Raw genomic sequence first — 23,381 nt, forward strand, 5'->3', positions numbered from 1 at the left:
CTTTGAGTTCAAAGAGCTGAAAGGTGCCGTTAATCCTAAAACACTATAAATGCTTTTAAATGACTATTCTTGATCCATCTGTACTTTGGGGTTAGTTTCCTTCATGCTAGTAGCTTTTGGTAAGTAAAACAAAAGCTGACGGCTTACATACCCAATGCCACTGGTTATTCTGTATTGAATAAACAAGTAGATATGACCAGTAGAATTAAAATTCTTTTCCTTACCTCTAAGTCAAAAACTGAGCTCAAATTTTCTAAGGATTGCTACCTTCCATTCACTAACAGATGGAGCAGCCTTATTTAATGCAAAGAATGGGAGTTGCACTTACTTTTAAGGGGGTCTTTATTTAGGAGTCTGATATTACCTAAATTCTCTTCATAAGTGCTTGCACGCTGCAGGGTCAGGGCTTGTCATATGCCACTCCAATTCTCACTAAAAACAGAGCGACATTAAACAGACTACAACGAAAAACATTTTAAAAAGGAAAAGACATAACATCGATAAGAAACATTAATGCTTACTTTTGAAAATAAAAACATAAAATGTTAGATTTCTTAAATCCATACATGTTTCAGGAATATAAAGATAACTGAAATACCACTGAATCAGTATGGACTGAAGATACGCTACTTTGATACTAAATGAGGACTCCAGTCATTTTAACTTTCTAAAAATATTAATACATGAAAAGATGTTACATCTAAAATTCAACAAGTATGGCAAACTGTGTGTGCAAGTGCACTAGCTTAAAAATACAGAATCCTAACAACACATAAAAGGGGATGTGCCTTATATATTTATAGGATGTATGCAAGCATGGATATATTATCACTAACACAATGCGGATAAGAGAAGGCAGCTTAGAAACAGTGTTTTGAATATAAAAGTTAATCTAGTAGAAAATTTATATTTTTGCATTTTCAGCAAAAAGCCATGCAAAAAAGGTCAAGAGTTTTAAACTTCTAAATAATAAAACCAAAAAGTCTAATAGACTGAAAAACACTGAAATAAATGTCCAAAAACATTACAGATAGAGATAGAAACTGAAATCACATCCAGTAACACTTATCAGGTCTTTTCTTAGAAGATTCTTGAATCCTACACTGACATTTTGAAGAAATGTTTAAAGCATAAAATCAACTTCTCAGATAAGTGGATCATTCTATTAAACTGCTTCTGGAAGTAGTTTCAAGAGCTAGCACGTAGAATTAACTTATTGCATGAGTTGGAGGCCACTACAAAAGAAAAAAAAAAGGGAGGGAGAAAAGGATGTTAGCATAAAATGAAAACTTCCTACAATATCAGACCAATGGCTTTGATAGTAAAACTGGTGAGGCTTTTCTTTATGTTTTTAAGTTAATCACGATATCACAAGCAGATGCTTTATTTGCCTTTTTTAGCAAGGGAAGTATCCTCAGTTGCAACGTCTAACCTTGTCCAGTACATATTCAGGAAAATGCAGGTTGCATACTTGTAAACCATCCAGCTTGCAGGGCATCTGAGGGTACTCATCTTCCTTCCATTTATTTTCTTCAGGATCAAAAGTGAGAATGGAATTACTGTAATGGCCATTATAGCAAAGGCCTCCAAGAACCATGATTTGTCTGCCCAGCACAGTCACACCATGGCCGCTTCTACCGATAGGCATGGATGCCAAGTTGGTCCACTGATCAGTCTCTGGATTGTACATCTCTGTCGAAGGGCATCCCTGAGATTCAAAAGAGGCCCTCAGGATCACACAGACACCACCAAAGACATAAAGCTTGCCATTGTAAGAAATCATCTTGTGAAAGCATCTTGCGTAATTCATTTTGCTCTTGTTCTCCCAACAGTTGGTAACTACTTGAGTTCTCCTGGTCCGTGCTCCACAGTCCTTTCCTTACTGGGGTCAAACACACACACTTGTTTGGAAGTGGAAGATGAGGTGATTCCACCAGTGATAAACAGCTTGTTATTGAGCACTGTCCCCTCATGTCCATATTTGTTGACAGGATAAGGATCCACGAATTCCCACTTGTCACTAGTGATGTCATATCTCTCAGCTGAATAGAAGGTCTCATCCCTGGTTCTTCCTGCAACAGCGTAAATGAACTTTCCAATAATGCCAACTGCAAATTCGGAACGTGGCACAGACATGTCTGCCATTCGTAGCCAAGAGTTTTGTCTTGGGTCATACCTGAAAACTTTCGAAGCAGCGTGGAATTCACCATCTGGCCCCAGTTCCTCCCCACCCAACAGAAAGACACAGTTATTGACAACAGCCAAGCAGTCTGGTCGTAGGGGTACTTGCGGCCCCTCCAGCTCCCACCACACTCTTGGTTTCTTTAAGAGTAGTATTTTGCTGTTTACCATGCTATGTCCAATCATTCCTCGGAATACTGTAGTTTGGGGTTTGGCAGAACGGATACGGCTAGATTTTGTTTCCATCAAAGGTTGCTGGTGAACATTCTGAAAGTAATTCAAAGCTTGGTCAACTTCAAACCGCAGCTGTCGGGAGTATCTATAAAATTCTGATGTCTTAACCTAAGAATACAAGTAAAAGAATTTAACCAAGGGAAAAAGCATCAATGGAAAAGTATTAAAGTCTACTAAGATGATTAGTTTATTATTTTAGGCACACTTTACTAAAACTTCTTTTCCTGTTAAGAGCACATGCTTTTTAAAATTTTTTCATTTATTTGCATTTTTAATTTGCATTTGTAATAATCTATGCATATTCCCAAGCTTTTTAAAGTAAGCGAGTTATTTTTCACACACAAATGGTACTTCCAGGCATAAGGAAATTCATTCAACAAAACATATTTTAGTAGCTATTATATCAGGTTGTGGACTACAAGTAGGGGGGAAATGAGGACAAATACGATGCTTCACACTAGAGGAAACCATGTCTATGGTTTTTTTTTAACCACAATTAACACTGTAAAAACAAACATGAGGAGTCGGGGCAAGATGGCAGACTGGTGAGCTGTAAGTTTTAGTTACTCCTCCAGGAAAGTAGGTAAAAAGCCAGGAACTGCGTGGACTGGACACCACAGACCAATCTGACTTTGGGCATACTTCATACAACACTCATGAAAATGTTGAAATGCTGAGATCAGCGAAATCTGTAAGTTTTTGCGGCCAGGGGACCTGCGCCCCTCCCTGCCAGGCTCAGTCCCGTGGGAGGAGGGGCTGTCAGCTCCAGGAAGGAGAAGGGAGAACTGCAGTGGTAGCCCTTCTCAGAAACTCATTCTACTGATTCATACTCCAACCATAGATAGACTGAGACCAGACACCAGAGAATCTGAGAGCTGCCAGCCCAGCAGAGAGGAGACAGGCATAGAAAAAAAAAAAAAATAACGCGAAAAACTCCAATAAAAGCAGAGGATTTTTGGAGTTCTGGTGAACACAGAAAGGGGAAGGGCGGAGCTCAGGCTTTGAGGCGCATATGCAAATCCCGAAAAAAAGCTGATCTCTCTGCCCTGTGGACCTTTCCTTAATGGCCCTGCTTGCTTTGTCTATTAGCATTTCAATAACCCATTAGATCTCTGAGGAAGTCCCTTTTTTTTTTTTTAATCCTTTTTTCTTTTTCTAAAACAATTACTCTAAGAAGCCCAATACAGAAAGCTTCAAAGAATTGCAATTTGGGCACGTCAAGTCAAGAGCAGAACTAAGAGAGCTCTGAGACAAAAGGCAATAATCCAGTGGCTGAGAAAATTCACTAAACACCACAACTTCCCAAGAAAAGGGGGGTGTCTGCTCACAGCCACCATCCTGGTGGACAGGAAACACTCCTGCCCATCGCCAGCCCCATAGCCCAGAGCTGCCCCAGACAACCCAGTGTGACGGAAGTGCTTCAAATAACAGGCACACACCACAAAACTGGGCGTGGACATTAGCCTTCCCTGCAACCTCAGCTGATTGTCCCAGAGCTGGGAAGGTGGAGCAGTGTGAATTAACAAAGCCCCATTCAGCCATCATTTGAGCAGACTGGGAGCCTCCCTACACAGCCCAGCAGCCCAGAACTGCCCTGGGGGGACGGCACTCACCTGTGACATAGCACAGTCATCCCTCAACAGAGGAACCAGGGTGCACAGCCTGGAAGAGGGGCCCACTTGCAAGTCTCAGGAGCCATACGCCAATACCAAAGACTTGTGGGTCAGTGGCAGAGACAAACTGTGGCAGGACTGAACTGAAGGATTACACTATTGCAGCAGCTTTAAAACTCTAGGATCATCAGGGAGATTTGATTGTTAGGGCCACCACCCCTCCCCGACTGCCCAGAAACACGCCCCACATACAGGGCAGGAAACACCAACTACACACGCAAGCTTGGTACACCAATTGAGCCCCACAAGACTCTCTCCCCCACTCACCAAAAAGGCTACGCAGGGGAGAACTGGCTTGTGGAGAACAGGTGGCTCGTGGACGCCACCTGCTGGTTAGATAGAGAAAGTACTCCACGAAGCTGTAGATCTGATAAATTAGAGATAAGGACTTCAATAGGTCTACAAACCCTAAAAGAACCCTATCAAGTTCAGCAAATGCCACGAGGCCAAAAACAACAGAAAATTATAAAGCATATGAAAAAACCAGACGATATGGATAACCCAAGCCCAAGCATCCAAATCAAAAAACCAGAAGAGACACAGCACCTAGAGAAGCTACTCAAAGAACTAAAGATGAACAATGAGACCATAGTACGGGATATGAAGGAAATCAAGAAGACTCTAGAAGAGCATAAAGAAGACATTGCATATATGAAAAACCCACAGCTAACATCACACTCAATGGGGAGAGACTGAAAGCTTTTCCTCTAAGATCAGGAACAAGACAGGGATGCCCACTATCACCATTGCTATTCAACATTGTGCTGGAAGTTCTAGCTAGAGCAATTAGGCAAGAAAAAGAAATAAAAGGCATCCAAATTGGAGAGGAAGAAGTAAAACTTTCACTATTTGCAGATGACATGATTCTGTATGTAGGAAATCCAGAAAAATCTACAGCAAAGCTACTAGAACTAGTCAGTGAATACAGCAAAGTAGCAGGCTACAAGATCAACACGCAAAAATCTGTAGTGTTCCTATACACAAGTAATGTGCAACAAGAGGAGGAAATCAAGAAAAAAATCCCATTTACAATAGCAACCAAAAGAATCAAGTATTTAGGAATAAACTTAACCAAGGACACAAAAGACCTTTACATAGAAAACTATAAGAAACTGCTAAAAGAAATTGAACAAGACCTGAAAAAATGGAAGAACATACCATGTTCATGGATTGGAAGACTAAATATAGTTAAGATGGCAATTTTACCTAAACTGATTTACAGATTCAATGCAATACCAATTCAAATCCCAACAACTTACTTTACAGAAATAGAAAAACCAATAACTAAATTTATTTGGAAGGGTAAGTTGCCCCGAATAGCCAAAAATGTCTTGAGAAAGAGGAGTGAAGTAGGAGGTCTCACACTACCTGACTTTGAAGCATATTACAAAGCTACAGTGCTCAAAACAGCATGGTACTGGCATAAGGACAGATATACTGATCAATGGAATCGAATTGAGTGTTCAGAAGTAGACCCTCACATCTATGGACAACTGATCTTTGATAAGGCAGTGAAGCCGAAGCAACTGGGAAAGAGCAGCCTGTTCAATAAATGGTGTTTGGAGAACTGGATATCCATTTCCAAAAGAATGAAAGAGCATGTCCATCTCACACCTTATTCCAAAATTAACTCAAAGTGGATCAAAGATCTAAACATTAGCACCAAGACCATAAAACTCTTAGAAGAAAATGTAGGGCAGTATCTTAGAGATCTTGTGAAAGGAGGTGGTTTCTTAGACTTCACACCCAAGGCACGAGCAACCAAAGAACAAATAGACAAATGGGATCTCCTCAAAATTAAACACTTTTGTACATCAAAGGACTTTGTCAGAAAAGTCAAAAGGCAACCTACACAATGGGAGATGATATTTGGAAACCACATATCAGATAAGGGTTTAATATCCCGAATATATAAAGCAATCCTGCATCTCAATAACAGAAAGACAAACAATCCAATTAAAAAATGGGCAAAAGACATGAACAGACATTTTTCTGAAGAGGAAATACAAATGGCTCAAAAGCATATGAAAAAATGCTCAACTTCACTGGCTATTAAGGAAATGCAAATCAAAACCACAATGAGATACCATCTCACACCTACCAGAATGGCCATTATCCAAAAAACAGAAAATGACAAGTGCTGGAGAGGATGTGGAGAAAGAGGCACACTTATTCATTGTTAGTGGGAATGTAGACTGGTGCAACCACTCTGAAAGACAGTGTGGAGGTTCCTCAGGAAGCTAAATATAGATTTGCCATATGACCAAGCTATTCCATTGCTGGGTATATACTCAGAGGAACTGAAACTCAAGACACAAACAGACATTTGTATACCAATGTTTATTGCAGCATTATTCACAATTGCAAAGAGATGGAAACAGCCCAAATGTCCATCAAAGGACGAGTGGATAAACAAACTGTGGTATATACACATGGTGGAATATTATGCAGCTGTAAGACAGAACAAAGACATGGATCATGTAATAATGTGGATGAACCTTGAGGACATTATGTTGAGTGAAGTTAGCCAGAAACAAAAGGACAGATTCTGTATGGTCTCACTAATATGAACAGACATTAATGAACAAACTTTGGGAGTTAAAAGCTGACAAACAGGCGACCAGGAGATAGAAAGAGGGCAGAGATCAGCCATTTGATGCTGAAGGACTACAGAATGTTTAGGATTGATTGCATAGATCCAGAAATAGATAGCATAATACTGTGTGATGGTAGCACGGTATTGTAAGTACACTGAACAAAGATGTCTGTGAGTAAAGCTGAAAGAGGTGGGATAGGAGAATGTATGACACCAGAGGTAAAGATAGATGATAAAGACCGGGACTGTATAACGTGGCAAAAACTGGAGTGGCCAATGACTGTTACTAAATATACAAATATAAAAATGTTTTTGCATGTGGGAAAGCAAATGAATGTCAACCATGTAGAAATTTGAATAAGGGATGGTATTCAGGAAAAAACATAATCAAAGCAAACTGGAGTCTATGGTCAACAGTAACATTGTAATATACCTCCATTAAATGTAACAAAGGCAATATGCCAATGCTAAATGTATATGAGAGGGGGATATAGGGGAGTAATGTGGGATTCTTGGTAGTGGTGTTGTTTGCTGTCCTTGATAGTGTATTGTATTGTATGACATGTTGTTTTTCTTTTTAACATTTTTTCTTATTGCTGAAAAGAAAGAAAACAATTTTTCTTGTAGTAATCAGTATGTTCAGATGCTGATTGTGGTGATAAATGTACAACTTTATGATGATACCATGAACAACTGATTGTACACTGTGGATAAATGTATGGTATGTGAATATAACTCTATAAAATTGTAGGAAAAAATATATATAGGAGTAAAAGTGTTGGAGAAAGCATGGTGAGAAGGATGATGCCTCACCAGTATGGACTAACTACAATGTGTAAACTCAGAATTGAATCTTAGAACACAGCCTGACGTGGACACAATAATTGTAATAGTCCCTAGATTGTAAGCTCTTACAGCAGTTAACTCTATCCCTGAATTGTAAGGCCTATCTCTAAACTTTGAGATGCTGATCCCCTAGCATATGTTGTTACAAACATTGGGACTGGTGGTTTGATGTGCTGAGCCCTTGAGTATGGGACTTGCCCTTATGAAGCTCATTACCACAAAGGAGAGTCTAAAGTTGTATCTAATGGTGCCTAAGAGTCTCCCCCTGAGTGCCTCTTTGTTGCTCAGATGTGGCCCTCTCTCTCTCTAACTGAGCCATCTCGGCAGGTGAACTCGCTGCCCTCCCCCCTACGTGGGACCTGACTCCCAGGGGTGTAAATCTCCCTGGCAACGCAGATTATGACTCCCGGGGATGAATGCGGACCCGGCATCGTGGGACTGAGAGTATCTTCTTGACCAAAAGGGGGATGCAAAATGACATGAAATAGTTTCAGTGGCTGAGAGATTCCAAATGGAGTCGAGAGGTCACTCTGGTGGACATTCTTATGCACTATATAGATAACACCTCTTAGGCTTTAATGTATTGGAATAGCTAGAAGTAAATACCTGAAACTACCAAACTCCAACCCAGCAGTCTGGACTCCTGAAGACAATTATATAATAATGTAGAGTACAAGGGGTGACAGTGTGATTGTGAAGACCTTGTGGATCACACCCCCTTTATCTAGTGTATGGATGAGTGGAGGAATGGGGACAAAAACTAAAGGACAAATGGGGTGGGATGGGGGGATGATTTGGGTGTTTTTTTTTCACTTTTATTTTTTATTCTTGTTCTGGTTCTTTCTGATGTAAGGAAAATGTTCAGAGATAGATTGTGGTGATGAACGCATAACTATGTTATCATACTGTGGACAGTGGATTGTATATCATGGATGATTGTATGGTGTGTGAATGTATTTCAATAAAACTGAATTTAATTAAAAAAAATAAAAAATAAAAAAAAAAAAAAAAAAAAAGAAGACATTGCAAGACTAAATAAAAAAATGGATGATCTTATGGAAATTAAAGAAACTGTTGACCAAATTAAAAAGACTCTGGACACTCATAGTACAAGACTAGAGGAAGTTGAACAAAGAATCAGTGATCTGGAAGATGACAGAATGGAAAATGAAAGCATAAAAGAAAGAATGGGGAAAAAAATTGAAAAAATCAAAATGGACCTCAGGGATATGATAGAGAATATGAAACGTCCAAATATAAGACTCATTGGTGTCCCAGAAGGGGAAGAAAAGGGTAAAGGTCTAGGAAGAGTATTCAAAAAAATTGTTGGGGAAAACTTCCCAAATCTTCTAAACAACATAAATACACAAATCATAAATGCTCAGCGAACCCCAAATAGAATAAATCCAAATAAACCCACTCCGAGACATATACTGATCACACTGTCAAACACAAAAGAGAAGGAGCAAGTTCTGAAAGCAGCAAGAGAAAAGCAATTCACCACATACAAAGGAAACAGCATAAGACTAAGTAGTGACTACTCAGCAGCCACCATGGAGGCGAGAAGGCAGTGGCACGATATATTTAAAATTCTGAGTGAGAAAAATTTCCAGCCAAGAATACTTTATCCAGCAAAGCTCTCCTTCAAATTTCAGGGAGAGCTTAAATTTTTCACAGACAAACAAATGCTGAGAGAATTTGCTAACAAGAGACCTGCCCTACTGGAGATACTAAAGGGAGCCCTACAGACAGAGAAACAAAGACAGGACAGAGAGACTTGGAGAAAGGTTCAGTACTAAAGAGATTCGGTATGGGTACAATAAAGGATATTAATAGAGAGAGGGGAAAAATATGGCAAACATAAACCAAATGATAAGATGGCCGATTCAAGAAATGCCTTCACGGTTTTAACGTTGAATGTAAATGGATTAAACTCCCCAATTAAAAGATATAGATTCGCAGATGGATCAAAAAAAATGAACCATCAATATGTTGCATACAAGAGACTCATCTTAGACACAGGGACACAAAGAAACTGAAAGTGAAAGGATGGAAAAAAATATTTCATGCAAGCTACAGCCAAAAGAAAGCACGTGTAGCAATATTAATCTCAGATAAAATAGACTTCAAATGCAGGGATGTTTTGAGAGACAAAGAAGGCCACTACATACTAATAAAAGGGGCAATTCAGCAAGAAGAAATAACAATTGTAAATGTCTATGCACCCAATCAAGGTGCCACAAAATACATGAGAGAAACACTGGCAAAACTAAAGGAAGCAATTGATGTTTCCACAATAATTGTGGGAGACTTCAACACATCACTCTCTCCTATAGATAGATCAACCAGACAGAAGACCTATAAGGAAACTGAAAACCTAAACAATCTGATAAATGAATTAGATTTAACAGACATATACAGGACATTACATCCCAAATCAGCAGGATACACATACTTTTCTAGTGCTCATGGAACTTTCTCCAGAATAGATCATATGCTGGGACATAAAACAAGCCTCAATAAATTTGAAAAGATTGAAATTATTCAAAGCACATTCTCTGACCACACTGGAATACAATTAGAAGTCAATAACCATCAGAGACTTAGAAAATTCACAAATACCTGGAGGTTAAACAACACACTCCTTAACAATCAGTGGGTTAAAGAAGAAATAGCAAGAGAAATTGCTAAATATATAGAGACGAATGAAAATGAGAACACAACATACCAAAACCTATGGGATGCAGCAAAAGCAGTGCTAAGGGGGAAATTTATAGCACTAAACGCATATATTAAAAAGGAAGAAAGAGCCAAAATCAAAGAACTAATGGATCAACTGAAGAAGCTAGAAAACGAACAGCAAACCAATCCTAAACCAAGTAGAAGAAAAGAAATAACAAGGATTAAAGCAGAAATAAATGACATAGAGTACAAAAAAACAATAGAGAGGATAAATATCACCAAAAGTTGGTTCTTTGAGAAGATCAACAAGATTCACAAGCCCCTAGCTAGACTGACAAAATCAAAAAGAGAGAAGACCCATATAAACAAAATAATGAATGAAAAAGGTGACGTAACAGCAGATCCTGAAGAAATTAAAAAAATTATAAGAGGATACTATGAACAACTGTATGGCAACAAACTGGATAATGTAGAGGAAATGGACAATTTCCTGGAAACATATGAACAACCTAGACTGACCAGAGAAGAAATAGAAGACCTCAACCAACCCATCACAAGCAAAGAGATCCAATCAGTCATCAAAAATCTTCCCACAAATAAATGCCCAGGGCCAGATGGCTTCACAGGGGAATTCTACCAAACTTTCCAGAAAGAACTGACACCAATCTTACTCAAACTCTTTCAAAACACTGAAGAAAATGGAACACTACCTAACTCATTTTATGAAGCTTACATCAATCTCATACCAAAACCAGGCAAAGATGCTACAAAAAAGGAAAACTACCGGCCAATCTCCCTAATGAATATAGATGCAAAAATCCTCAACAAAATACTTGCAAATCGAATCCAAAGACACATTAAAAAAGTCATACACCATGACCAAGTGGGGTTCATTCCAGGCATGCAAGGATGGTTCAACATAAGAAAATCAATCAATGTATTACAACACATTAAAAACTCGAAAGGGAAAAATCAATTGATCATCTCAATAGATGCTGAAAAAGCATTTGACAAAATCCAACATCCCTTTTTGATAAAAACACTTCAAAAGGTAGGAATTGAAGGAAACTTCCTCAACATGATAAAGAGCATATATGAAAAACCCACAGCCAGCATAGTACTCAATGGTGAGAGACTGAAAGCCTTCACTCTAAGATCAGGAACAAGACAAGGATGCCTGCTGTCACCACTGTTATTCAACATTGTGCTGGAAGTGCTAGCCAGGGCAATCCGGCAAGACAAAGAAATAAAAGGCATCCAAATTGGAAAAGAAGAAGTAAAACTGTCATTGTTTGCAGATGATATGATCTTATATCTAGAAAACCCTGAGAAATCGACGACACACCTACTAGAGCTAATAAACAAATTTAGCAAAGTAGCGGGATACAAGATTAATGCACATAAGTCAGTAATGTTTCTATATGCTAGAAATGAACAAACTGAAGAGACACTCAAGAAAAAGATACCATTTTCAATAGCAACTAAAAAAATCAAGTACCTAGGAATAAACTTAACCAAAGATGTAAAAGACCTATACAAAGAAAACTACATAACTCTACTAAAAGAAATAGAAGGGGACCTTAAAAGATGGAAAAATATTCCATGTTCATGGACAGGAAGGCTAAATGTCATTAAGATGTCAATTCTACCCAAACTCATCTACAGATTCAATGCAATCCCAATCAAAATTCCAACAACCTACTTTGCAGACTTGGAAAAGCTAGTTATCAAATTTATTTGGAAAGGGAAGATGCCTCGAATTGCTAAAGACACTCTAAAAAAGAAAAACGAAGTGGGAGGACTTACACTCCCTGACTTTGAAGCTTATTATAAAGCCACAGTTGCCAAAACAGCATGGTACTGGCACAAAGATAGACATATAGATCAATGGAATCAAATTGAGAATTCAGAGATAGACCCTCAGATCTATGGCCGACTGATCTTTGATAAGGCCCCCAAAGTCACTGAACTGAGCCATAAAGGTCTTTTCAACAAATGGGGCTGGGAGAGTTGGATATCCATATCCAAAAGAATGAAAGAGGACCCCTACCTCACCCCCTACACAAAAATTAACTCAAAATGGACCAAAGATCTCAATATAAAAGAAAGTACCATAAAACTCCTAGAAGATAATGTAGGAAAACATCTTCAAGACCTTGTATTAGGCGGCCACTTCCTAGACTTTACACCCAAAGCACAAGCAACAAAAGAGAAAATAGATAAATGGGAACTCCTCAAGCTTAGAAGTTTCTGCACCTCAAAGGAATTTCTCAAAAAGGTAAAGAGGCAGCCAACTCAATGGGAAAAAAATTTTGGAAACCATGTATCTGACAAAAGACTGATATCTTGCATATACAAAGAAATCCTACAACTCAATGACAATAGTACAGACAGCCCAATTATAAAATGGGCAAAAGATATGAAAAGACAGTTCTCTGAAGAGGAAATACAAATGGCCAAGAAACACATGAAAAAATGTTCAGCTTCACTAGCTATTAGAGAGATGCAAATTAAGACCACAATGAGATACCATCTAACACCGGTTAGAATGGCTGCCATTAAACAAACAGGAAACTACAAATGCTGGAGGGGATGTGGAGAAATTGGAACTCTTATTCATTGTTGGTGGGACTGTATAATGGTTCAGCCACTCTGGAAGTCAGTCTGGCAGTTCCTTAGAAAACTAGATATAGAGCTACCATTCGATCCAGCGATTGCACTTCTCGGTATATACCCGGAAGATCGGAAAGCAGTGACACGAACAGGTATCTGCACGCCAATGTTCGTAGCAGCATTATTCACAATTGCCAAGAGATGGAAACAACCCAAATGTCCTTCAACAGATGAGTGGATAAATAAAATGTGGTATATACACACGATGGCATACTACGCGGCAGTAAGAAGGAACGATCTCGTGAAACATATGACAACATGGATGAACCTTGAAGACATAATGCTGAGCAAAATAAGCCAGGCACAAAAAGAGAAATATTATATGCTACCACTAATGTGAACTTTGAAAAATGTAAAACAAATGGTTTATAATGTAGAATGTAGGGGAACTAGCAATAGAGAGCAATTAAGGAAGGGGGAACAATAATCCAAGAAGAACAGATAAGCTATTTAATGTTCTGGGGATGCCCAGAAATGACTATGGTCTGTTAATTTCTGATGGATATAGTAGGAACAAGTTCACAGATATGTTGCTATATTATGTAACTTTCTTGGGGTAAAGTAGGAACATGTTGGAAGTTAAGCAGTTTATCTTAGGTTAGTTGTCTTTTTCTTACCCCCTTGTTATGGTCTCTTTGAAATGTTCTTTTATTGTATGTTTGTTTTCTTTTTAACTTTTTTTTTCATACAGTTGATTTAAAAAAGAAGGGAAAGTTAAAAAAAAAAAAAAAAAAAGAAAAACAAGGAAAAAAAAAAGATGTAGTGCCCCCTTGAGGAGCTGGTGGAGAATGCAGGGGTATTCGCCTACCCCACCTCCATGGTTGCTAACATCACCACAGACATAGGGGACTGGTGTTTTGATGGGTTGAGCCCTCTACCATAAGTTTTACCCTTGGGAAGACGGTTGCTGCAAAGGAGAGGCTAGGCCTCCCTATATTTGTGCCTAAGAGTCTCCTCCTGAATGCCTCTTTGTTGCTCAGATGTGGCCCTCTCTCTCTGGCTAAGCCAACTTGAAAGGTGAAATCACTGCCTTCCCCCCTACGTGGGATCAGACACCCAGGGGAGTGAATCTCCCTGGCAACGTGGAATATGACTCCCGGGGAGGAATGTAGACCCGGCATCGTGGGACGGAGAACATCTTCTTGACCAAAAGGGGGATGTGAAAGGAAATGAAATAAGCTTCAGTGGCAGAGAGATTCCTAAACGAGCCGAGAGGTCACTCTGGTGGGCACTCATACGCACACTTTAGACAACCCTTTTTAGGTTCTAAAGAATTGGGGTAGCTGGTGGTGGATACCTGGAACTATCAAACTACAACCCAGAACCCATGAATCTCGAAGACAGTTGTATAAAAATGTAGCTTATGAGGGGTGACAATGGGATTGGGAAAGCCATAAGGACCAAACTCCACTTTGTCTAGTTTATGGATGGATGTGTAGAAAAGTAGGGGAAGGAAACAAACAGACAAAGGTACCCAGTGTTGTTTTTTACTTCAATTGCTTTTTTCACTCTAATTATTATTCTTGTTATTTTTGTGTTTGTGCTAATGAAGGTATCAGGGATTGATTTAGGTGATGAATGTACAACTATGTAATGGTACTGTAAACAATCGATAGTACGATTTGTTTTGTATGTCTGCGTGGTATGTGAATATATCTCAATAAAATGATGATTTAAAAAAATAAATAAATAAATAAAAACAAACATGACTGAATAATTTGGGGAAAACTTAGTGAAAATTTAAGTATATACAAAATTCCCAGTAGGTTTTTGACAAAGAGACTTAGTCTGACACCATCATCTCCCACAGTAATAATTTAGTTAACAAGAATAGGTCAACATTTTTCCCTTTTCTTTATGGAAAGAGAACTATCAAGTTATGATTAATCTGTTACCAAGATCTTATGAAGCACTTTTAAGTACTGTCCCAAGTGCTGTGAGGAGAGATGTAAGATGTAGTCCATTCCCTCAAAAAACTTAGAATATATTTGGGGAACTGAAAACAAATATGAATTTACTGAAAGTAAATGAGTCAGTTGACAATTAGGATGAAGCTGTACAGCGTTATCTGTGAATGCTACAGAATTTCAGTTGGAGAACCAACTGACGTGGCCCCAAAGACTCAAAGGATACTCTGAGAGAGAGGAAGTAAGTCAGAGACCAAGCAGAAAAAGCCTGTATCATAACATGGCAAGAATGACATAAGAGGGTCTTAAATTTGGAAAGCATATATGAGATATTATAGAGATATAATCTACAGAATTCCCTGACTGATGTGAAATAGGGAAAGGGTGAAAACAAGAGGATTCAAATATGATTTCTGGATTGAAATTCAGGTGATAGAGTGGAGTTATCATTAAAGGAAACAAGGAGAACAAGCTGGTTTGGGACAAGTATCCAACCACTGGTGATGAATTTTGAGTTGCTGGTAGGATGCTGAGGTGGAAATGCCTAGGAACTGGTTGGAAATCCAGGATGACAGCTTGGGACAGAGTCAAGACCAGGCATATATACTTATAAGCTTTCTTTCCTTCCTTTTCCTCTCTCTTTCCTCCCCTCCTTCTCTCTCTTTTATTCATTCATTCATTTCCCACGTTAGTCCAATAAAGTATCTGAAACAGAAAGCACCATAAAATTGTTTTTAAAAGGTTGAGAACCCCTCGTCTAACTACATAAAAGAAAACTGACATTATTACTGCACTGGGTGTTTTACATGTGCATCTCATGTTAAATTATTTCTCCTGTGCAACAGCAATAACCATCCCTGTTTTCCTGATAAGAAAACTGAGGCTTAAAATGTTATGTGACTTGCCCAAGTTTATTACACGACTAAAACCAGTAGAGCCAGGATCTGAACCTTAAACCAGGACAATCTACCCCAAAGCTCATGCAATTTCCAGTATAACACAGTGTCCATTATTCCTTAGAAAAATCTTCAAATGACATATTCATTAAAAACACTTTACATGCTTGCTTCAGCAGCACATATACTAAAATTGGAACGATACTGAGAAGATTAGCATGGCCCTGCACAACGGCGTGCAAATTCGTCAAGCGTTCCATATTTTTGAGCTAGACACAAAAGGACAAATACTGTATGATCTGACTGATTTGAAACAATTAGAAAAAGCAATTCTGATTCATAGAGTCAGAATCTAGACTATAGGTTACCAAGGGATGGGGAAGTTAAGGCTTAAAATGGACAGGGTTCATTTTGGAATGATGGAAATGTTTTGGAAATGGTGGTGATGGTAGCACAACAATCGCGAATGTGATTAACAGCACCGAAATATATATCTGAATAGTATCAAAAGGGGAAAGGTTAGATTGCATATATGGTAACAAAACAAAAAAAAATTTTAAATCCATGGAACTACCCTGTACAAACAGTGAGCCCTAAGTTAAACCATGAATTGTAATTAATAATACAATTATAAAATGTGCTAACATCAATTGTAACAAATGTTCCACACCAATGCAAGGTGTTGGTGGTGGGGTGGTGCAGGGGAATCCTATATTTTATGCATGATTGTTCGGTGAACCCCCAACTTCTCTAATAAAGGAAAAAAATACTTCATGTGTCCAACAATTGAGCCTAATGACCCCTCCCAAACAAAAGATGTTATAGCTGTCCCTATATCAATAAAAAGAATCAACCATATGGGATACAATGATTGGGCATCCAGTCCAATTTTTCTAAGACAAAATAACAACTGTGGGAGAAATCAAAGCAAACACTGACTAATGGTAAACAAGTAATTTCAATAAAGAAAATGACATAAGAATAAAGCAAATATCTGAGGAAGATCTGAGATCTTAACTTTTACTTCACATATAAAAAGTTAAAGTGAAGAACAAAGGAAACAAACTGAAAGCCAATCTCTTATGAGAAACAATGGAATGGTAGACAACCATTGAGGATAACATCGTTGAGTATTAACGTGAAACGATGTTCACAATATACTCAGTTTTTAAAAGCAACAATACTCTGGTATTATCCCAATTAAATAAAATTTTATGTGTGCTTGCTTGTGTTAATAAGTGACTATTTTGAATTTCACAAACATTTTTGCATTCTTTGTTTCTCATGTATCACAGTTATAAAGCGAAAAACAGAGTTCTTGCCATTTAAAAAACAGGACTCCTAAAACCACCAAAAATATATTTGATGATTAGTAAAAATAAGCATCTTTGCCTATTTTCACTCTTTGTTCATTTCTTCTTTGAATTGCCTAATAGTGTACCTGACCCATTTTTCTCATCTTTTTCTTACTGACTTGCAGAAGCTAAGAGGCAATATCCTAGAAATCGAGAAGAAACAGAAACCTCAAATTAAATATTTAAGTGCCTACTGTGCACAGCCAGTGGTCTCAGAGCTACACAGATTTTGAAGTAACAGAATCTTGTCCAACATAGTAATTAAGCACCACATCAAGCAGCACAGTATAGTGATTAAGAATCTGATTCAGGAAAAATCTGACTTTGCCACTCACAAGCTATGTGATCTTGGGCATGAAACTCAACATCCTCAAGCCTGTTTCCTAATCTGTATTATTGGGATAACAAGAGCACCTATACCTCATAACCCGACAGGAGTCAAGTGAGATAATCTATGAGGAAAGGACTTAGTAAGGTGCCTGTCAAGTGGTAACATGCAAAAAAATATTAGCTGTTACTAGCTATTATTACTGACCAGGGGTTATCTGTGTAGAGTCTCTCAGCTTAAATCAGTGCATCTGATGACGTGTTTTCAGTTTGTGCAAAAATTCTGTCTTTCAGAAAGTAGAAGAGAAACAAGGGAATCAGCTACTTTAGACCTAATCCTCCCCAGTAAAACTTGATGGGGAAAGTGCAAATAGCAGAAACCTTTAGAGAAAGCTGCCATGTTATTTAGAAATCAAAAAAGGAAGGGGAATGCTGCACATATTGGATAGACAGATTTCAAGTTTTTCAAAGAAAAATTAGGATGGATTCCAACATCAGAAACTGTAAGGAAGCTCAAGAAGGCTTGGAGGCTCTCAAAGGCATAATACCGATGGCACAACTGAAAAATACACTGACAAGGGGACGAAAAGGGGAAAGCATCTAAAAAATCGGACACAGCTGCAGAGAACTTTGTGGAATTCAGATGTTAAGAAACCATTTATAACACATTTTTTAATAGGCACATAAAACAAGTATTATAAAGAGTGAAATGGAGCTTTAAGAATATTGTGAATAAGACTAAAACTTTGGGATGAACTGTGGGTTTACAAAGATCCAATATTGAATAAATGGCACTTCAGAGGTTAAAGTAAAAAGAAGTACCGGAAAAAGTGAAGCTTCTTCCCCACCCCTAAACCACGGGGTGGTTAACATAATATTAACAAATGACAAAGAGAAACTTCTTTTTCCTACTTCATTTCCACTCTCGGCTAAGAATGTTTTATTCTTTCCAATCTGAACATCAAATACAACTACTAGGAAGAAACTTAAATCCAAAATGGCTGAGGGGGGGGGGGAGCCCATCTAGTTATTCTGAGTTCAAGTCATTCAATCTCACAAATCACATCCTGTTATACTGAAAGGCTCTGCAGATAAGGTAGCTTAATTGCTTTCCGTAATCTGTGTGGAATAGTGAAGAATGGAAGAGGCCTAGAAGACAGACAGATTTCTGAACTACAGATTGGATAGCTTGAGATTGATCCTGGATTGTTAAAAATATATAGAGAGCACTTTAGAATAAGAAAGTGCTAAACACTAGGAGGCAGCACAGACTCACTAAGTAATGCCAACACCAACACTGTTTCTTGTTTAATTTTTGACGATGTGACAGCACTGGTAGGGAAAGAGAGAACCCATGACTTCAACAAAGTAATCAACAAAATCTAATCATAAAGAAAAGAGAAAACACCAGGGACCCATGAACCACCTGAAATTGCAGCAATAATTGTGCTAGTGCATTTGGAGGGGGTAAGGTGGGGTGGTGGAGAGTCCACAGCTTTTATCAGATGCTCGAGGGATACATGAACTCCAAATGTGAAGCTTTAACTGGATAAAATTGTGGACTGTATTAAAAGAATACAGTCCCACCCTCTCTATTCAGGTGAAACCACAACTGAGACCTATTGTTCGGTTCCATCACTACACGACCACATCTGAAAGACAATGAAGGGATCCAAAATCACAGGAAGAATTGGTCAAACAGATGAGGAGTGTTTCAACCCAAGAGAAGACTCAGGAGAAAGATGGCAACTGTTTTCAGAACCAGTAAGTGGAAGTTAGGAAAATTTTAGGTCAGTATAAGGACAAGCTTTGTAATTAGAACTGCCAAGGTTAATAGATGCTCACTGTATTACTATTTGCAATAGCACAGAAAACTGGAAACAACTCAAATATCTATCATAAGACATTGGATAAACTCTGGTACACAACTTATGCAGTCATTAAAAATAATGAGGTTTAACAGCCTCTTCAAGAACATCAACCAGATGCAGCCCCCTTCCCTATAATGTTGACACCCCTTTTCAATATGAACAGGTTAGGGTAGTCACTGCCTGGATATTCCTGAAGGTTAGGAAAGTGATCAAACAAGAGGAAGGGGTAGCAACAGACAAGATAGGATTTAACACTGAATCTTTATATAATTTTTTTTTTTTAGTTTCTAGGGTATTAGAACAGCTAGAAGGAAATAACTGACATGGTAGAACTGTAACCCATTACATTCTTTGAAATTTGCTCTACAGCTACTTGTTAAATTGTATTTTGAAAGCTACCATCTTTCTGTATATATATTACAGAATAAGGAAATAACTGAAATTGCAGAACTGTGACCCAAAACATTCTTTGAAATTTTCTCTATAACTACTCGTTAAATTGTACTTTGAAAGTTATCACCTTTCTGTATATACACTGTATTTCATAGTAAGGAAATAACTGAAATTGTAGAACTGTAACCCATAACATTCTTTGAAATTTGCTTTCTAACTACTTGTTAAATTGTACTTTGAAAGTTATCACTTCTCTCTGTATATTTCACAATAAAAATGAAGTTAATCCATATGCACTAACACAGATGTTCAAAATATTAAATGAGAAAAACTACAGAACCATGTATTTAATATTCTCAAAAAATAAAAATGGACTGTTTTACAGTCAGCAATAGATGCAGGAGAAAACATCTGTAAACATGTACAACATACAGTTACCAGCAAGTTCTTGGGGGATTTTCCCTTTTTAAAAGGTTCTACACAGGTCTGTGTCTGCTTTTACAAGGACCATGTATCTCTTCTGTAATCAGAAAAAAGGTCCAAGGCACACTTTCTCCCAAAGTCATGAACTGTCTGCCTCTGAAGTCAGCGAGCCTGCGGCCCCTGGAGGGGGTAATGGAGAGGATTCCAAAGTCACACACCAAGGACAAGGCAAGAAGGCCTCTGGCAGCCTCCCACCTTCCAACCTCAGGCTCTTGCAGATTCCATAAAATTGGTTCAACTTAACTGCCCTTAATAATTTTCTTGTCTTTAGGTTTACACCCACTATTCTGGTTCCTTTGTTGTCTCCCCGTTCATGCTATTGTGCTCCTCCAAAACCTGGGTTCCAGAGAGTTTACCAGAGTCATTTCAAATCCATGTGTAAGTCCAAATCAAAGCTATATATCTTAATCCAATTTTTTCTACTTCTAAGCCCCCCGATAATTTGTGTCTTTGAGATAGATGATTTTTCCATATAAAATCTTCTGACCAAGAAATGTAGCTCCTACTTCTCTCCACCATGGCGGGAAGTTCTAGATCTGCCTTGTTTTGCTACTTATTGTTGCAATTCTCCTCTAAAACCACAAAAAAATGAGCAAAATCAGTTTCTTCTTTCATTATGGAAACAGCGAATTAATACCTCTCTGACAATTCTGGACAAAGTTTCAGAAATACTCTGCTTTAAAACAAAAAGCATGGGGCTAAAACTTCCCATGTGAATGGAATCATTTAGAATTCATTAATGAAGGAAGCCATCCAAAAAGAAATGTGTGGCTCATCTTTTCATAGGAAAAGCATTTCTCCCATTCACGTAAAGTTTAACTATCTGTGTATCAGGCGCTCACAAAAGAGATATGGAAAGAATGACATTTCTCTCATGTTCTGAATTATTTTCCTTATCTTTTCATAGGATTAAAAAGCTGTCTTGTTTTAGAACTTGGGAAGAACAGTCACTCTATCACTTGCCTTGCTTTGATACTTAACAAAAAAAAATTGTATTATGAAAACATTTTGTCTTATTCTGAATACCAAATGCCAGAATATATACATTACCTCTTGAATTAAAACAGTGGTCTGAAAATTTAAATTGCCCATTTGCTCCTCTAATCTTTTTAGTTTAATGTAACTTTGCATGCACATAAGCATGTAGTTAGCAAAGGAGAAAATGCGAGGAATGATTAATTCCAAATGTGGTTCCAGTAAATATATATTAAGTTAAAGAAATAATAGCTAGCCCATTTCCACTGGGCAAAAATTCCATCTATTTCTCCATTCACTGTCAAAATGTTATAACTCATTTATTAAACTCTTAAGTTATTAAAAGTAATGTGTATATATCACTCTTCATTTTGAGAGAATTCAAATGTAACTTGCAATGAAATTAAAATGGGCATTTTCACAGAGCTTACTACCTTTATTTGATTAAAAATCTGGAATTTAAAAAAATCTACTCAAACTGACTACAGTCTAAAATTATTTGACTTTCAGCCAGCCAATTTAAAATATTATCAGCTGTTTCACCTTTTGAAATGAGTTTTAAAATGCCCAATACACTTATACTACACCAAAGGGAAAATAATGCCTTTTATTTATCCATCAGCCAGGTGGGAGAGGAACAGTCCCTGAACTCAGGTCCCCAGGTTAAGCAGACTTAAACACTGCTCGCACGTCCCTGTGTGACCTTGGACAAGCCTCCAATTTAGGTATTTTCCCCTTTATAAAAGAAGTTAGTTGTATAAGCAGACCCCTCTCTGGCCCCTCTCACATCCAAAAAGGCTAATTTAATTCTCAGAATGGTGAGTGTAAGATATCATGTAGATGACTGAGTCCTGGAGGTCAGTTTTTATCATCCCTCCTCCACTGTGACCCAATCTTCTCAAAAGAAATATCCAGAAACAAAGCATTTACTCTCATGGAGCTTCACTTTAACATTAGTTCTAAAACTAACATATCTTTTGGGAACCACAGCTACATGTGATATAATTTCAATATTCAGTAAAATGTGGAGCAGTCTTTATATGTTGTATTGTAAAAGCATCTACCCTGGTATGAGAAGTCTTTATAAAATCATGCTAAAAACTAAAGCTTATACTGACTTAGGTAAAACACAAAGCATCACCAAAAAAGCTAAGTGCAAACTGTCCTTAATTAATCCCTAGGTCCTGAAAAATTGAGATAATGACCAGGGATAAGGCTATGTAAAAATCAGTTCATGCTAAACACAAATCCTTTCAGTAATACTATAATCATAGTCAAATACCAAACGGTAAAGAGAAATTTGATAAGGGTTTACCCATCCTCTTTTCTCTGAGTAGGCAAGAAGCTAAAATACTGAACTGAACCTTAGAAGTAAAGTGACCACGGTGGCCTCAGGACAACACTCTAATAATTAGAGTTTCACCACAACTTGGTTAGTCCCTCTATCTCTTCAACTTTCCCGTAAAGTGAAAAATATTTAATTCAAAAATAAATGCACTTTAAAGTTGTGGCAATAAATAAATGAATGAATGAATGAATGAATGTACTTAGAAAGTTTAATTTCCTACCAATTGTGGTACAATAGTAATAGAGTACTATTAGAAATTAAATAAACAGTGCATAAGCACTAAAAGGTAGAAGAACATGTAATTTTTTAAAAAGATTTAAGGCCATCTTTTTATTATCTGATCACAGTAGTATTCAGATGGTAAAACTAACTTCTAGAATTCACAATACATAGGGATTTTTTCCTATTTATGAAAATAATCTCTACTATGTAAATAACATTATTTATAAAAATGGTAAACATTTATAAAAATAAATGTAATCTCTACTATGTAAATAACATTATTTATAAAAATGGTAAAGCAGAAGGAAAGCCAAATAAAAGACTTCATCATAAGACTAACTTCTGAAGATTCTTGAGCCATGTTCACACGGTGTTTTCTCAATAATAAATTTGAGAATTAAAATTTTAATCTGCTTCCTGAATAAACAGCCAATGAAAAATCAACTATAAAATCTTAAATGCAAAGCTGATCTAATGTGTGTTTTTTATAGGATTTTAAATAGATTTTTTCCTTTCCCTTTTAAAAAAATGGAAGTTTTTATTATGATAATTTTAAAGATACTTTACATACTAATACAGTTTCTAAGGGGATCACTGGTATGCTGAGCCTTACCTTATGTATACTTATGACACTGAAGATGCCCTGGATTCAAAAATATTATGATATTATTAAAGAATCAACATATGGGTATTTTAATGAATAATTTAACAATTTTGCT

General features: G+C 37.4%; 1 protein-coding gene and 1 pseudogene across 1 annotated transcript in view; one reads left to right on the forward strand and one right to left on the reverse strand.

Annotated features, from left to right (window-relative positions):
- Positions 1–1,414: 1,414 nt before the first annotated feature.
- The window catches only part of LOC119523373 (kelch-like protein 15), a 38,922-nt gene continuing 16,955 nt past the window's right edge, over positions 1,415–23,381 (reverse strand). Inside the window, 2 exon segments of the mRNA XM_037822126.1 lie at positions 1,415–1,860; positions 1,863–2,523. Coding sequence (XP_037678054.1) covers positions 1,415–1,860; positions 1,863–2,523 — 1,107 coding nt within the window.
- LOC119523874 lies at positions 15,856–15,954 on the forward strand (annotated as a pseudogene).

This window comes from Choloepus didactylus, chromosome X (genome assembly GCF_015220235.1).
Source record: "Choloepus didactylus isolate mChoDid1 chromosome X, mChoDid1.pri, whole genome shotgun sequence".
Classification (NCBI taxonomy): Eukaryota; Metazoa; Chordata; class Mammalia; order Pilosa; family Megalonychidae; genus Choloepus; species Choloepus didactylus.